This window comes from Formica exsecta, unplaced genomic scaffold (assembly GCF_003651465.1).
Source record: "Formica exsecta isolate Colony F162 unplaced genomic scaffold, ASM365146v1 scaffold33, whole genome shotgun sequence".
NCBI classification, from domain to species: domain Eukaryota; kingdom Metazoa; phylum Arthropoda; class Insecta; order Hymenoptera; family Formicidae; genus Formica; species Formica exsecta.
The window spans coordinates 1,697,628-1,711,724 of record NW_021850553.1 but is presented as its reverse complement, the minus strand read 5'-3'; the positions used below and the strand labels follow the sequence as shown (position 1 = coordinate 1,711,724).

The following is a 14,097-nucleotide window of genomic DNA, read 5'->3' as shown; positions in this document are numbered from 1 at the left end:
AACTATTTAACTCTCGCTTTAATAATATTGGTTAGATCGATATAAAGCGGCCTTGATATTCGCCTTGGCAAAATCTCTTTTGAATTTCTTTGCATCCGAGACGAAATACTTGAGAGGCAATAATACCCTTCTCATTGTTCGACATTCATTCATTGTATGTTTTTTTTCGATTTGGTAGAAAACGTCGAAAAAGATGCGATTGAAAAGAAGGAAAATCCTTACATGGAACAAATATTAAATGAGTGATTTTTAATTGAATCGGTTATTTGAAAAATCTGACGAGCTATCAAATGCAAAAGCAAATTTAAATTTACTGTTCTGAAATTTAAAAAATTATTTAAGACAGAGATAATAGAGAAAAAGTCGAATGTACGTAAAGCGTAAAGATTCTAAGCTATATAAACTGTTTCTTTTATTTCCAAAAACTTGATCTCGATATTCTATAACAACTATTATATTATAGTAAAATTATTACGTTATTGCGTTTAGATGATTTTGATTACTCTATCAACCTTATTTAACTTTGTGGCACAACAACCGGATGTCGAAATGTCAACGCTTTATGCAATAGCGCAAGATTGCAACTTTATATGCAGTGTTGTTTATATGCAACGCAATGTCATGCTAGAAGCAGAGAAAACAATGTCATGAAAATGCAATATATTATGAAATGCATCACATTGGTGTCAAGAATGTTGCCCTATAACACTGTTTAATTAAACCACAAAGTTGCACGTGGTATATTTTTACATAATAAAAGGTACGGATCAAATTAAGCATTTCTGCATCCGTTAATTGAAAAATGTTGTAATTAACAATGCACATTAAATAATGCGGAATAATTTCTTAGGTTCCTTGAAAAATAGGTGTATATGTATATTGTTCTTATTATAGCGTCCAAGAAAATTTGCAATCCACAATATTTTTCCACTATAGCTTAAATTACGGTTCAAGTTAAAATTTAACTGATTAAGTTAAACTTCAATGTTTCTTCGCTTGCCGCTGCGTATCTTTGCAATAAAAGCATTTCTTTACCTTGCTTATTATTATGTTGCATATATTTTTCTTAAGCTTCAACACAATTTATAATTATACCAAAATTAAAGTTATTTCTACTTTGTTGATTTGCTTTACCAGTTGCGTAAACAGCGATTAATTGTCGTTTGTCTAATTAACAAATGTCGGTTTGCGCGCAACGGCCGACGATATTGCTCTTCGCCGTAAATCCTAATTATTATTGCCATTACCGCGACGTAACGCGCATCGCGTTTTATCACTCATCACTTCCGCTATATATATATATATAGTCAGAAATTCGAGAAAAGAAATCGTAGCGATCGTTCGATCGAGCAATTTTGTTCATGATAGTCGTCATTTCACTTGTTACGGTCAACAATTTCTGCTTAATGAAGTAAGTTAATAGCAATTGGTTAATTTCTAATTATTAAATGCTTTCTCTCTTCTTTTTCTATCTGCTTACGCCACTACATTAACAACTGCGTTATTTGTCGCTTACGTTTTTTGAAATCACGGGGAGTTGGCAATTGTGTGATGCTATGTAGTTATTTGGAAAAATGAATAATTTATTAGAATTTCTAAAATTTAAATGGTAATAAAAATTGGAGACTTTAAATTGATTGATCATATATGAGTCCAAGTGAGGGAATACTCATATTTTTATATATGACCGCCTTTGCGTGCTATACACACTCGTTAATACTTACTCCCTTTCTTGTCTACCTTCCGCCGCCCGCCTCATAATTAATCTCCCACGAAGTCGATCATGCTTGGTCGACCTCCCCGGCGGGTCACGTCAACACGAGCACGACCTCCGACCCTGCGAAGAATTATGAGGCACGCTCGTTACCGAGCACGAGAAAGAGAATGCACGTGTGCAGAGACGACGGAATCGCTCGTTAATCTTCACTCGATAACGCCTCTTTCACAGCGAATGTATGAAACGTATACGTTATCGAAAATTTGTTATCGTGAACTATTATGAGACATGTATAGGTATAAGATCTAAGTAAATGGCATTCGAGTTAATTTAATTCTCATTCAGGATAATAAGGCGTGTTGTGATATATGTATTTTTGAAACAATACGTATATGTATATATTTTGAATCTTCACGAAAATGTAATCATTTCGAGGAACGTAACGAGCCGCGGCATTAATGAAATCATGTTGAATGCGCGACATATGATTTATGTCAAAAGTAATCGATTTACCGTGCCATGTCAATCATCAAAGCCAAAAAAATACACATCCGTACATTTTAGGTTGAGTTATGCGTGAGCGAATAATTTCACACGGGCGCTGACCTCTTCCGCTCTCTTTCAGGTTTACAGCCTGCCAGCACCAAAGCTCAGCCAACCTCGATTGGCAAGTCCCACCGACCTAGTTCCGGTGTACTACCTCAGGGTCACACCCCGGGACCTGGACCGGGCGGGCAGCAGAATAGCAGGAGCTTCGCTGCCGCCTTGAGGAACCTGGCTAAGCAGGCGGGCCCAGCACCTCAAGAAGAGGAACCCCGTGCCAGTCCGAAGAACCGGGCGCCACCGCCTTTGGTCAGAGGTCCTTCTCCTGCTAAGGTGAGTAATTGCTGGGGCCATATGTCTACTTTATTCTTCTCTCGGCCTCTTTCGTTTTTGGCACAGAAGTGCATCCGCTTCGGAACACGGACAATGGCACCCTCGAACTCAGATCCTATGATCGGAATAATAAGCGAGTGCTTAGATACATAGCGAACGTGGTTGAAAAAAATCGTTGTATGTGACATCGGTCGTTTTGCATCCGACTTTGGGCTACAATGTGGACAACGCTTTTTTTTTTATACGGTTGGTCAATGAGAAATGTTGTAAATAAATGTAGAAGAGTATAGGCGAGTGAGAAGAGGGTGCATATATTTGTGTTCTTACTGGAATTTTTTGAATTTACTGCTGTTGATGAGATGTGATTTATTTTATATTACGATAAACATTATTACAATTTGCGATACATACGGGGGATTTCTAAAATCGTATCTCTTCTGTAAATCATATATATTACAAATTACACGGAAAAAAATATTAAAGAATGTACATATACTATTGAGATAAAATGTTTTTTGATTAATTTAAAGTAGAACTTTAGCAGAAATGTAGTCGGAAATTAAAAGATTCTAGATGACCTTTCGTTCAATTTTTACGATAAAATGAAATCGAGGGAAAGCGTATGAGTTGTAAGATATCTTGATATGTATGATATTATGATATTATGCGTATGATATTATGCGGTCCATTTCGAGTTCACACGATTTTAAAGAATAATTGCTAGAAATTAAATCTCATAATTTTATCGTCAAAAGCGAAAGTGCCGAGGCGGGATAAAGTTATTGATGCCAAACGGCATGGAAAAAAAAAGAGAATGTTTTGAAAGGCATGCGAATCAAACGGCTTCGCAAGATTGCAGAGTGTCAAAGGCTCAAAGGTAGATCGAAAATGCAACCAATCTCGGTAACGAAATGAAAAAGGTGCTTATTCTGGCGGAAAGCGAATAAGGTAGCTCAATTCTGATAATCGAAGAGATCAAAGACCCTTTTCCTTACTCGATTGTATCGCCGACGCTATTGCGTTGCAAATGCAAGATTTTTCTAAGCCTGAAACGTTTATTGACGATCTGAATTAAGTATCCTAATTGAATGAATATACTTTCCTTTTTATTTACAACAGAAAAAGATAATAGGTTAATAATTATAAAGATGTTAATTAATGTTGTTGCAGTTTAAAAATGTGCGCAAAATTTTTTTGTAAATTATTTTATTAGCAGAAATAATTCTTTTCATTATAACGGAAAAATAAGATCATGAATAAAGTAATCGAATGACTTTAACTGATTAAATTTGGAAATCTTAAGAAACCAATCAGTTTAATCTTTTTAATAGTTAGTTAATATTTATGTTGTTTTTTTCTGTAATGATGAATTTTTCGCTTGTCATCTTGATGTCCACATGTTTTTCCTATCAATTTCTACGGCGTATAGTTATTCGAGCGGCAACCCATTGCCGGTTCGGTGCACGAATGCGTTACAACGCCCGGTAATAAACTGCTAGAATCACTCGTAACGTCCAAGTGGCGGAAGATACGATATAAGATGAAGAAAATTTCAGATAATTTACATTGCTCCGCGCCTTCCAGGAAATTGTCTCGAAAACATTAACTCTAAGAGACGTGTTCTATTTTAGATTGCAAATTCTTTCTCCAAAAATCTGTATTCGCGCATAAATATCATTTTTTTAAACTGTAACTCGATAATACGCGAAGTATATATAATTTGATATTTTTAAAATTATAATTGCGAGAAAATCATACTAATTAAACGTATTTTATTTATTAAAGTGATCCATTATATTGCGATAATAAGAAATTCATTCTATTATGTTTATTGCATTAACTGAAAAATATGGCTAAATCTGCTTTTATAGGAGCGATCGACGCACGAACGAAGGCCCGAGGAGATTCCTTCCTTGTACACAACAACTGCCAGACCCGTTGAAACTAGCAAGCACAGTGCAACTGCCGCGGCTTCCGAATTACTGGCTCGTTCCGGTTTTCAGCCGTACCGGCCTGAGCATCATCCGGCCCATCCACCGGCATTTGCCTTGGATCCCGCGACCTATAGCGCCTATCATCCCAGTCTTTATACACCACCACATCTACAGCACGCTTATAGGTAAGCAATGATGTTGCTTTCATCTTGACATTTTCAAGAGAGAAAAGCAGGATCTTGACGATACTTTTTAATTACTAATTTCAATAGAAATCTTTTTTATTTGCATTTATTGAAAAGCCAACTATAAAGTTTAACAGTTTTCATGCTTTTTTTAATTTCAGATTCGAGGAACAATTATATCTGGAACGGTGCGGAATAATGAGACCGCCGTTGTTTCCTGGATTGCCGTCGTATCCTCTATACGGATTAAGATACAGTCCAGACATGCTTCCTCCGCCTCCCGCTTCACTAAGTCTTATGCCTCCCGTGATGCATGAACGGTAAGTAAAAGATTCAGAAAGAGAGAGAGAGAGAGAGAGAGAGAGAGAGAGAGAGGAAGAGAGGGAGGAAGGGAGAAAGACAGATAGAAAAAAAAAGAAAGAATGGACGAAGCAGTCAGAAATGCCGAATTTCTTTATTAACATTGCGGTACGATTCTCTTATTTTTCAGACTGAAACTGGAGGAGGAGCATAGGCTGCGGCAAGCACGGGAGCAGGCTGCGTTGCGAGAGGAGGAGGAAAGGAGAAGAGTAGCGAGAAGTTCTGCTCCCGCTGCCCCGGTACCCGCGCCTGCACCTGCATCCGCTGATACTGCAGGTGAGCGAGTCGCTCCACCCCCCACTGCCTTTCATTAAAAAAAGAAAGCGTCGATCAAAGCGCGATCGTTCGTTAAGAAGGCGCGCAAGCTCTTTCTTTATTTCCTTCTTCCTTTCTTTTTTCCCGCTGCGAAACTTTTTGGCGGCGGCATTGCCATGATATATTGATATATCGTGCGAATTGTCAAGTTTTTCTCGTTTGGCCATATCCACTTTATAAGCTACGTAGTTAGCATCTTCATGGAACGGTATCGAGAACTCCGCTATGCCGAATCGACGATATCTGCATACGCGTTGCCACGACTCGTTGTTTGCCCCGCGCACGTTGTTTCGTGTAATTTTAGTCCCGAGATCTCGAATTCGCCAAGCGAGTTATACTCTCAGCGGCAGTTGCGTCGTTGATTCGACGTTTGAACGACCTGTACTGCGAGCCAAAGTTCTTCAAAGTATATAGACGGACTGGCGGCGCGAGCGAGGAGAAGTTGTAGAAATATAACTGTGACCCAGTGAGAGAATTCGAAAAGAAAGAACAAACAACATATTACGCTTCTAATTTTAATCTAGATTTAACGAGAGTCACATATAGTTATACTCGTTTCTTACGAAAGTAGCGTTGATATTTTTTAGATAAGCACATGATTTGATGCCCGAGCAGGTCTAAAGATGGGTAGTAAGTATACACTGCCAGCGAATGTTGAACGTTTAAATAACGAATGCGAATTTTTGGAAGAGTGTGCGCGAACAAATGCGAATAAAACGTATATTAACGGTTCGCTCGTAGGACGGTGTATCAAAAAGAAAATTTCAAATAAATTTAATTTGGCATTCGCTTTGTGTTCGTTGTCGTTCGCTCGGTATATGTCTACCTTAACACAAAATTGCTCTTCGGCTCGATACTCAACAAATTGTCAAAAAGTGGGCTTAGCGGCAAAAGATATTTACCCATTCTAGTTTCGATTTAGAATACGAACAAATTACAATCAAATTTTTCCGAGACCCGATTTAGCTGTTTTCTTTTATCTACTTACCGAACCGAAGTCAGACTTATCTGCTACTGTCATCTTCTGTTAATGTCAAATCAACAAATAAGTCGGCCTTCGGTCGGCCATTCACTTGTTATGTATACGATCTGTTATGTATTCTTCGCATAAACATTTCAAATCGTTTTCTGTAGCATTCAAATGTGAAACTACACTCTTAGTGTACGACGACAGGTTGGTTATATAGTTAATTGTTTTTTATAGTTGATAACATAGCGAAACTTAAACATAAGAGTGCACGCCTTTAAAGAAAAAGGGCTAGCTTTTTGTTGAGTTTTAACATTGCAAAAAAAATTGACATACAGGATGTTCTAATATGGTACGACTAACCAATTATACAGTACATCTTGTATATGGAATGGAGATGACTACTGTTATATACAATAAATAATTTTTTTTTTTTTAGAGATTATTTTTAATTTTTTCTTGACAGCAAGATATTTTTATTTTCTTTCTATATTCGTTATTGTTAAGATGTAAGTAAAATATCAATATACGTGCATTGACATTCTATGATTCGAAGAGTTCATTTTTATATAATAGTGTCTATTAGGTGTTATAAATTACAGTTTTTATTTACTAGAATTGTTAAATTATTGCAGAATATAATTTTTGATGATTACTGATATGATGGCTACATTACACGTGTTTGAATGTTTATATAATTTCAAGGCGTGGACTTTTAGGTAGGTGTTCGTGCGTAAATCTGCAATTTAATGGACTGTAATGATTTAAGTATTGAGTGTTTTTTTCATCAGGCGCAATGCACTCTTGCGTTAGTTCCCGCAACTGTTTTAGAAATTTTCCAATTAACCAATTAATGTCAACATAGTTTCCCTTAATTGTATAGTAAACATGTTGCTCCTCATACTCTGACTGAATTAAGCGATGTATATATAAACTTTATTATACATGTTCTTTTATCAAAATTATACCATTTTTATATAATTTATTATGTAAACATGTATATTTGGACTATAAATGAAAATAAAACTTGCAAGAAATGTGATTGAAATTCTAATGGACTTGAAATTCTCTTGACCCTCGAATCATTTTCTGAAACAGTTTTGGGGAAGATTCGGTAACTCCTAGTCCGATTATTTAAATATCTATTTTATTGCTATTATTATATAAAAAAATATGCGCTTGCTACTGTTAATACTAGAACGGTGATAGCGATTACCCCGTTAGTTTAGAAAGATAATTGGTTTTCTTCATTTTATTTTTTTTTATTTAGCTTTATTGAAAATATAACAGTAATCATCCCCAATACTTCGAAGCGAATATATTAAGCATCTTCTTATAGGGGACTGGAATAAATAACGAAAGTAAACGAAAGTAAGGTAAGTTGGAATAGATGGATCAATACGGAAATAAATTCAAAAATTTTGTTATATATGTCATTCTATATATATATATATATATATATATTTGTTATGTACATGTGTATGTTAATTGCGTAAGTTGTTTTAATTTATTAAATGCGTAATAATCTACAATAAATTTATTGCGGCAATTAATTGAAAATGCTATTAAAAGCCGATATAATTCAGTTAATCTGCGTAAATTATAGCGTAATGTGAATTGTATGAAACCCATAAGATTGAAATCATATAATAATTATGAACATTTTCTTAAACCTTCTCCTCGCGCGCGAATTTGTCTCAAAATTTAACAGGACATCTAAATATAGTGATAAATGCAATTATTTTTTACATTCGATATGTGCTGAAAACATCGATAGTCTTGATTTAATTACATAAAATTGTAAAATTTGGCTATAGCAATATGTTACCTTATCTTTATTTAAAAAATGTTTCTCATATATCTTTTTTTTTTTAAATATTTTTATAAGTGAAAATAACGTTTAAAATAACAAAAAGAGAAACTTACAACATATCGCCATGGCCAAGATTTTTTTTACTGTAGAGTGGAAGATCACCAAGCACTGTGTTCGGGATTTGTTCCAGCTAGGAAGCCGACCATAACGGCTCAGATGCATAGCGAGCGGGACCGAGAACGCGACAGTAGAGAACGACAGAGCGGTAGTGGTGGTGGAGGTGTTGGTAACAATAGCAGCGGCGGGAGCAACGCTAACAGCAGCACTGGTAACTGCAGCGGCAACAACACTAGTAGCACTAACAACGCCAATAGCAATGGGTCAGCCGTCACCATTAGTAGCAATCATCACCAATCTCGAAAAGAGGAACAACAATCCGCTGCTACGCCAGTTGCACCGCCACCGCCAGCGCCTTCCGATCCAACGGCAGCGGCAGCATCAGCAGCCACTATCTACCATCCTCGCTTACCACCCTTTCCCAGTCCAGCTGCGCCCATTGGACCCTCCTTGAGTTCCACTTCCATATGCTCCGTCAGCTCTGCGTCTATTCCGCCCCCTTTGGGTTCCACTTTACCCACTCTGAACCTCGGACCGCCGCCACCCCCAACAGCTATAAGCTCGGCGCCGATCGGTCCACCGCCGATGCCCTCCATCCCATCTTTGACGCCGGGTGTAATAGGACCACCGCCGCTTTCCCTAGGCATATCTCTTACGCCTATTATCTCTATTCCCTCTCTCCACTTACCCCCAGTGCCGTCAAGTACCATTCATTCTAGTCAACACGCAGCCACGATTATGAGCAGCGCGACTACTACAGTCACAAGTTCCATCTATCACCAGCAACAACAACAACATCAACAACAACCTCCATCGCAACAACATCAACAGCGCGCGAATAGTACAAGTAGTACGACGATTACGAGCTCTTTGTCTAATGCGATGACGACACACGTCGCCCCGATGCCGCCAAGTTCTTCGTCGACGTTAAACTCGATAAATCACATAGCTCGCAAATCCCCACCGCTATCCCATGGCGTTCATGGCGCGCCGAGAAGCAAGGAACCATTATCAACAATCACAACAACGGCGGGGACGTTGCCTACGACGATGCCTACGACGGCAATCATAACTACTACGACAATGAATATCGCAACAACCTCGCAGCCGGCTTTTGTCAGACCCTTCGAGGATTCGTTTCGCTCCTCCTCGACGAAAACACAGCAAAGGCAACCCATAATGAATAGTCACAGTATAGTCAATCAGATCGGTCATCACGAGCCGCCGTCCTTGAAGTCTTCATCGATGACGTCGATTACTTCTCAAGTTGTTGGTAATCAAGTGATACAGGAGAATAATTCCTCAACCATGGATAGTAAGTCTATAAACAACCAGCCAGTGTTCTCCCAACCGATCCCGTATCCACCACCACAACAGTACCATCATCCGCATATATCCGTCTCGCACATGTCAAGTCTCTACAAACCGCCGCACTTCTCGTCATCATCGTCAACATCTTCGTCGCCACATCAACAGCATCACTCTCAGTCCAAGCTTAATGTACCAATGGCAAATACCAGCAACAACAATCACGGCAACGGTGGCACGAATATCGTGACTAATTCGAATGGCACAAAACAGCAGAACGCGCATCTCAATGTCAGCGAGTCTCATCAGACGATGACGGCAATTCAACGAAACGACAGTATTACTAACAACTGCGTTTCCAATGAAAAAGCAATGAGCAATAGCACTTTCAGCGTTAATAATAAAATTACTAACAGTAGTAAAATTGTGAATCATGCAAGCGCGCATCATAAAAATAATTTGGATGTTGCAGCAAAGGACAATAAACTGAATACAGATGAGAAAAGTGCGAGCGAAAGCCCGATCAGGCAGCCGCAGTTGTTGAATCAGAATCACGTTGCGACAAATTCGCTCCAGGAGAAAACCTCAATCTCGCATCTGTCTTTTGAGCAGCAAGAAAAGGGCTTGCCACCCTTTCAGCCGGTGAATTACACCGTCGGCGAAAAGGAGTGCAAAAATGAAATTGATTGTAGTAAGACGCAATGCGATCAAAACAATGTCTTGTCCACATTACCGTTTCAATCGAGCTTTAAGTTCAGCATAAATGACATTGCGCAGAAGCCTATGGATACGACGCAGCTGATGCAGAGTATCAAGTCTGAGGAGGTGTTGCGCACTTGTCAGAACGTTTCCAATGTGCTCTTGCAAATACCGAAATATCAGGAAAAGCTCCTGAATTTTTCGACAAGCAACAACGAATTGAAGACGACTGCGTTTTGCTTTACCGACAAGTGCAATAATTTAACTGAGATTTCCGTGAAGTGCGAACCAGCGGTGCTAAATGTACCTGACCTCAGTAAGGCTTTAGTGGTCAAGCAGGATGTAATCACCAGCAGCGAAAAGTCTTTCCTGGTGCCTGAAATGCAGAAAGAGCTGACGTCATCTCTTGATCTAGCTGAAAAGAGACGTAAACGGAAGAGGGAAAAGAACACGAGCGTAACGTGTAGCTCCGACTCGGAGGGCGAGGAGGAAACCAAAGACGTGGATCTTTGGATCACGAAAGGTCCGCCGGCTAAACTACAATATTCGGAAGACAAATTGACCTTTCTAGCCATGTTTGGATTGACTACGCTGACTATTAGGAACGGTAAGAGGATAATAGAACGCTATTATTACTTTTTATATTTTGATTCGGTAAATTGAAATCGTCATTATTTTTCTGCAGAGATAGAATTGTGTAAGGTTGAGAAAAGGTACAGACTGAATCCCGATCCACCAGAACTACCTCTGGAAGTAGAGCCTGTAATAGAGTCCGTCTTACCGATTCCGCGTGAGCATCCGGACGTTTTACTTCACACGTCAGATTTCGAGCCGAAAGTAGGCTTTCTCAGGACTATAGGCCTCGATATTATGCCTCCAAATAAAAGAGACGGTAAATACATTATTAATTAAATTTTGATAATATTGTAGCTATAGATATAAACTGTAGTAATATATTTTTATCTCTGTTATATATTCGATTGTAATATACAGAATTTTATACATAATGAAATTTTTTCTATATACATAAATATACGTAATAAACAAGACAATTGTTTCAATTGCAATTTGCAATTACAGAGGCAGAAGTGACATGGCAGTACGTTCTAGCAGATCGCAAGAAACGGAAAAGCGCGAACTCCGTTACTGCCTACTGTGAAAGAATCGCCAAAGTTTACTCTAAGAATCCTCCAGCTTTACCAAAACCACCTCAAAAAATGCGTCTTCTGGACAGGATTAAAGTAAAACCGATCTCGGAACGTCCACCACCGCTACCACCCTTAGTTCCGAATGTAGTTCCAATGTACTACCCTACTTTACCTATGCCTGGTGAGAATGGTGTGAAACAACACTGTAAAACTATAGACATCAGTGAGAATACTGATGAAATAGGTGAAAGGAAAGAGAAACCGAGGTGGACTGGAATCGAGGATGTTATGTTTGCTTATAAGGAGTATCTAAAAGGTAAATTTTTTTTATTATACATACATGATACATATGTGATACTCTCATATCATATAACATTTACACACATTTTTTTGTATATGATTTTAGAAAAGACACTTGAGAGAAAAATTCTGACAAGTGAAACATCGAAACTGATAGCACAGTACAACAGTTTGCATTCCGAAGCTGTTCAATTAGAACGGAAAATCTATGAACTCCTGTCTGCCAGAACAGCTCTTGATTCCGAGAGGCGAATGCTCAGTGACAAAATCGAAAGGATCAATGCACTTGTTAGGAATCTTAGATAGCGTTATGTAACGCACAACACGGAAACTCATTCATCTGTGATATTATCAGCGGGTTAAGGGCCGTTAGCGCATAATACCCACTACTAAACGTAACACGTAGATAAGTAATGGTTAAGGAAAAACTCTTGAGTGACCAAATGTACAGCGATAATTATTCATATTATTTTGCGGATTTTATTATATAGTATCCTTTTTAGTACCATCGGCGATTGATTGTATCGGGAAAACAGACAACTTTGGCTGGTTCACAGGAACCAAGGATTACATTCGGTTTAGAATGTTATTGTACTAATTGATAAATATTATTTTTGCGCACGTCGCCAAACGTTGGCAAGCACGCCGATCTTCGATCATAAATATGGAATCATATCAATCGTACGAGGATATGTATAAAGTTAATTGTACAAATCAAATTGTATCCCATCCGCGTATGACAAGACAGTTTTTACGACTGCAAACAAAACGACAAAGGCTTTCTAGTTTCACACAACTAACGGCTCTTATACTCCGAGCATAAATAATTGTAATTTGTGTGTATCATAATATTTTAATGGAGAAAAAATAGACAAATGGTGTATAACTTATTTTATTCAGCGTAATGTGGACTTTTACGTCGAGTACTTGAAAAAAAAAACAAAAAAAAACAATGATATATCATGCAATTTGTATGTCGATCGATTGATAAAATTAAATAATGATTAGAAGAGAAGACATTATATAGGATTGAAGAATATGACGAAGGATCGAAGAATAACATCGACTTTATCGGACTGGCAGAATGTCGAGAAATCGCTCGCATCCAACATGATTATGTCTTTATTTTTTACGTTTAATATAATAGTGCGTATGGTGGAACGAATTTAATCGATAGAAATCAGATTGTATAATCGGAAGGTTGCGAGTATCACGAATCTCTGGACATGAGAAGGGAAAATTTCAAAAGGTAGAATATTTTATGCAAGTTTTACGTTTTAATTTAAATCAATATCAACTACACCAGAACTCTAGTCTACAAACATGTTTAGACTATACGGGGAAAATTGCGCATTGATACGCGTAAAATCAGAGTAGTAAGCAATCCTTCCTTTTGAATATCCATACTATTTATCATAATGAGCACGAAGGCCAGCGAAAATATGGGATGGAGCATTAATAACATTATGTAACGACACTGCGGTACTTAGATATAATGTGACTTAATTTTTAAAGAAAAAAACAAAATTATGAAACTTTGCGCGGAGCACATTCCAGAAAATGTTTATTACCCGACATCAACATTCCAACATCAGTCATTTCACCAAAACAATCGGATCTTGAACTCGACACAAGTTGAGTGGCGAATAAAATTTGGAAAAAAGGAAACCGATTGTATTATATATTGATTTTTCTGTTTGGCGCGTCCATGTCACGTAGCTGCGCTCTATTTTTCACACCTCGCAGTGTAATTTTCAAACTTATCATTCTCTGCTCTCTGAGTGCATCATTTTATCGATACACATTGCACGTTGTAGGAATATCACTCGCTCGTATGTTGCGCGCGATGAAACTATCATTTATAATTTCGCCGTTTTGTTCATTGAGTGCCTAATTTTTCCTTACATTTGTACATACCATTATTTTTATGTATTATGTAACAAAGGGAGACCGCGCCGGTCTCAGTCAACAAGCCAGAACAAGAGCCTAGGAGTAAATTGTTGAAAACATGAACTTTTGCGGAGTATTTCTTTCCATATTCTTCATCATTCAAATACCCACCTACAAAAAAATCCAATCTTTAAAAATAAATAAACTATATCTGTTAAAATTTTTACATTATTGCATTTGGAACTATAGCTTTTTATTTTTAATACATATTCTTAAACATTTTGTATATTTTGTACAGATATTGCGAAATGTGTACAAACTTTTTAATCACGATATTTATTTATCTTTAACAATATATTTTTGTCAAATAATATTTCACGATTATTGCAAATTTAATTTGTATTGAATTTATTTAATGCATTATAAAATTCAAGTTAGATATAAAAATTTTAAATTAAAAACTTTAGA

At 37.5% G+C, this 14,097-nt stretch overlaps 1 protein-coding gene across 2 annotated transcripts in view; it reads left to right on the top strand.

Moving 5' to 3' along the window:
• LOC115238222 overlaps positions 1-13,752 on the top strand; it is an 87,380-nt gene extending 73,628 nt beyond the window's left edge. For both annotated transcript variants that reach the window (XM_029811844.1, XM_029811843.1), the window contains 8 exons: positions 2,343-2,593; positions 4,465-4,712; positions 4,874-5,032; positions 5,203-5,348; positions 8,358-10,898; positions 10,977-11,183; positions 11,372-11,755; positions 11,846-13,752. In XM_029811844.1, coding sequence (XP_029667704.1) covers positions 2,343-2,593; positions 4,465-4,712; positions 4,874-5,032; positions 5,203-5,348; positions 8,358-10,898; positions 10,977-11,183; positions 11,372-11,755; positions 11,846-12,045 — 4,136 coding nt within the window. In that variant the 3' untranslated portion in view covers positions 12,046-13,752. The remainder of the gene's footprint in view (positions 1-2,342; positions 2,594-4,464; positions 4,713-4,873; positions 5,033-5,202; positions 5,349-8,357; positions 10,899-10,976; positions 11,184-11,371; positions 11,756-11,845) is intronic.
• The last annotated feature ends 345 nt before the right edge of the window (positions 13,753-14,097 follow it).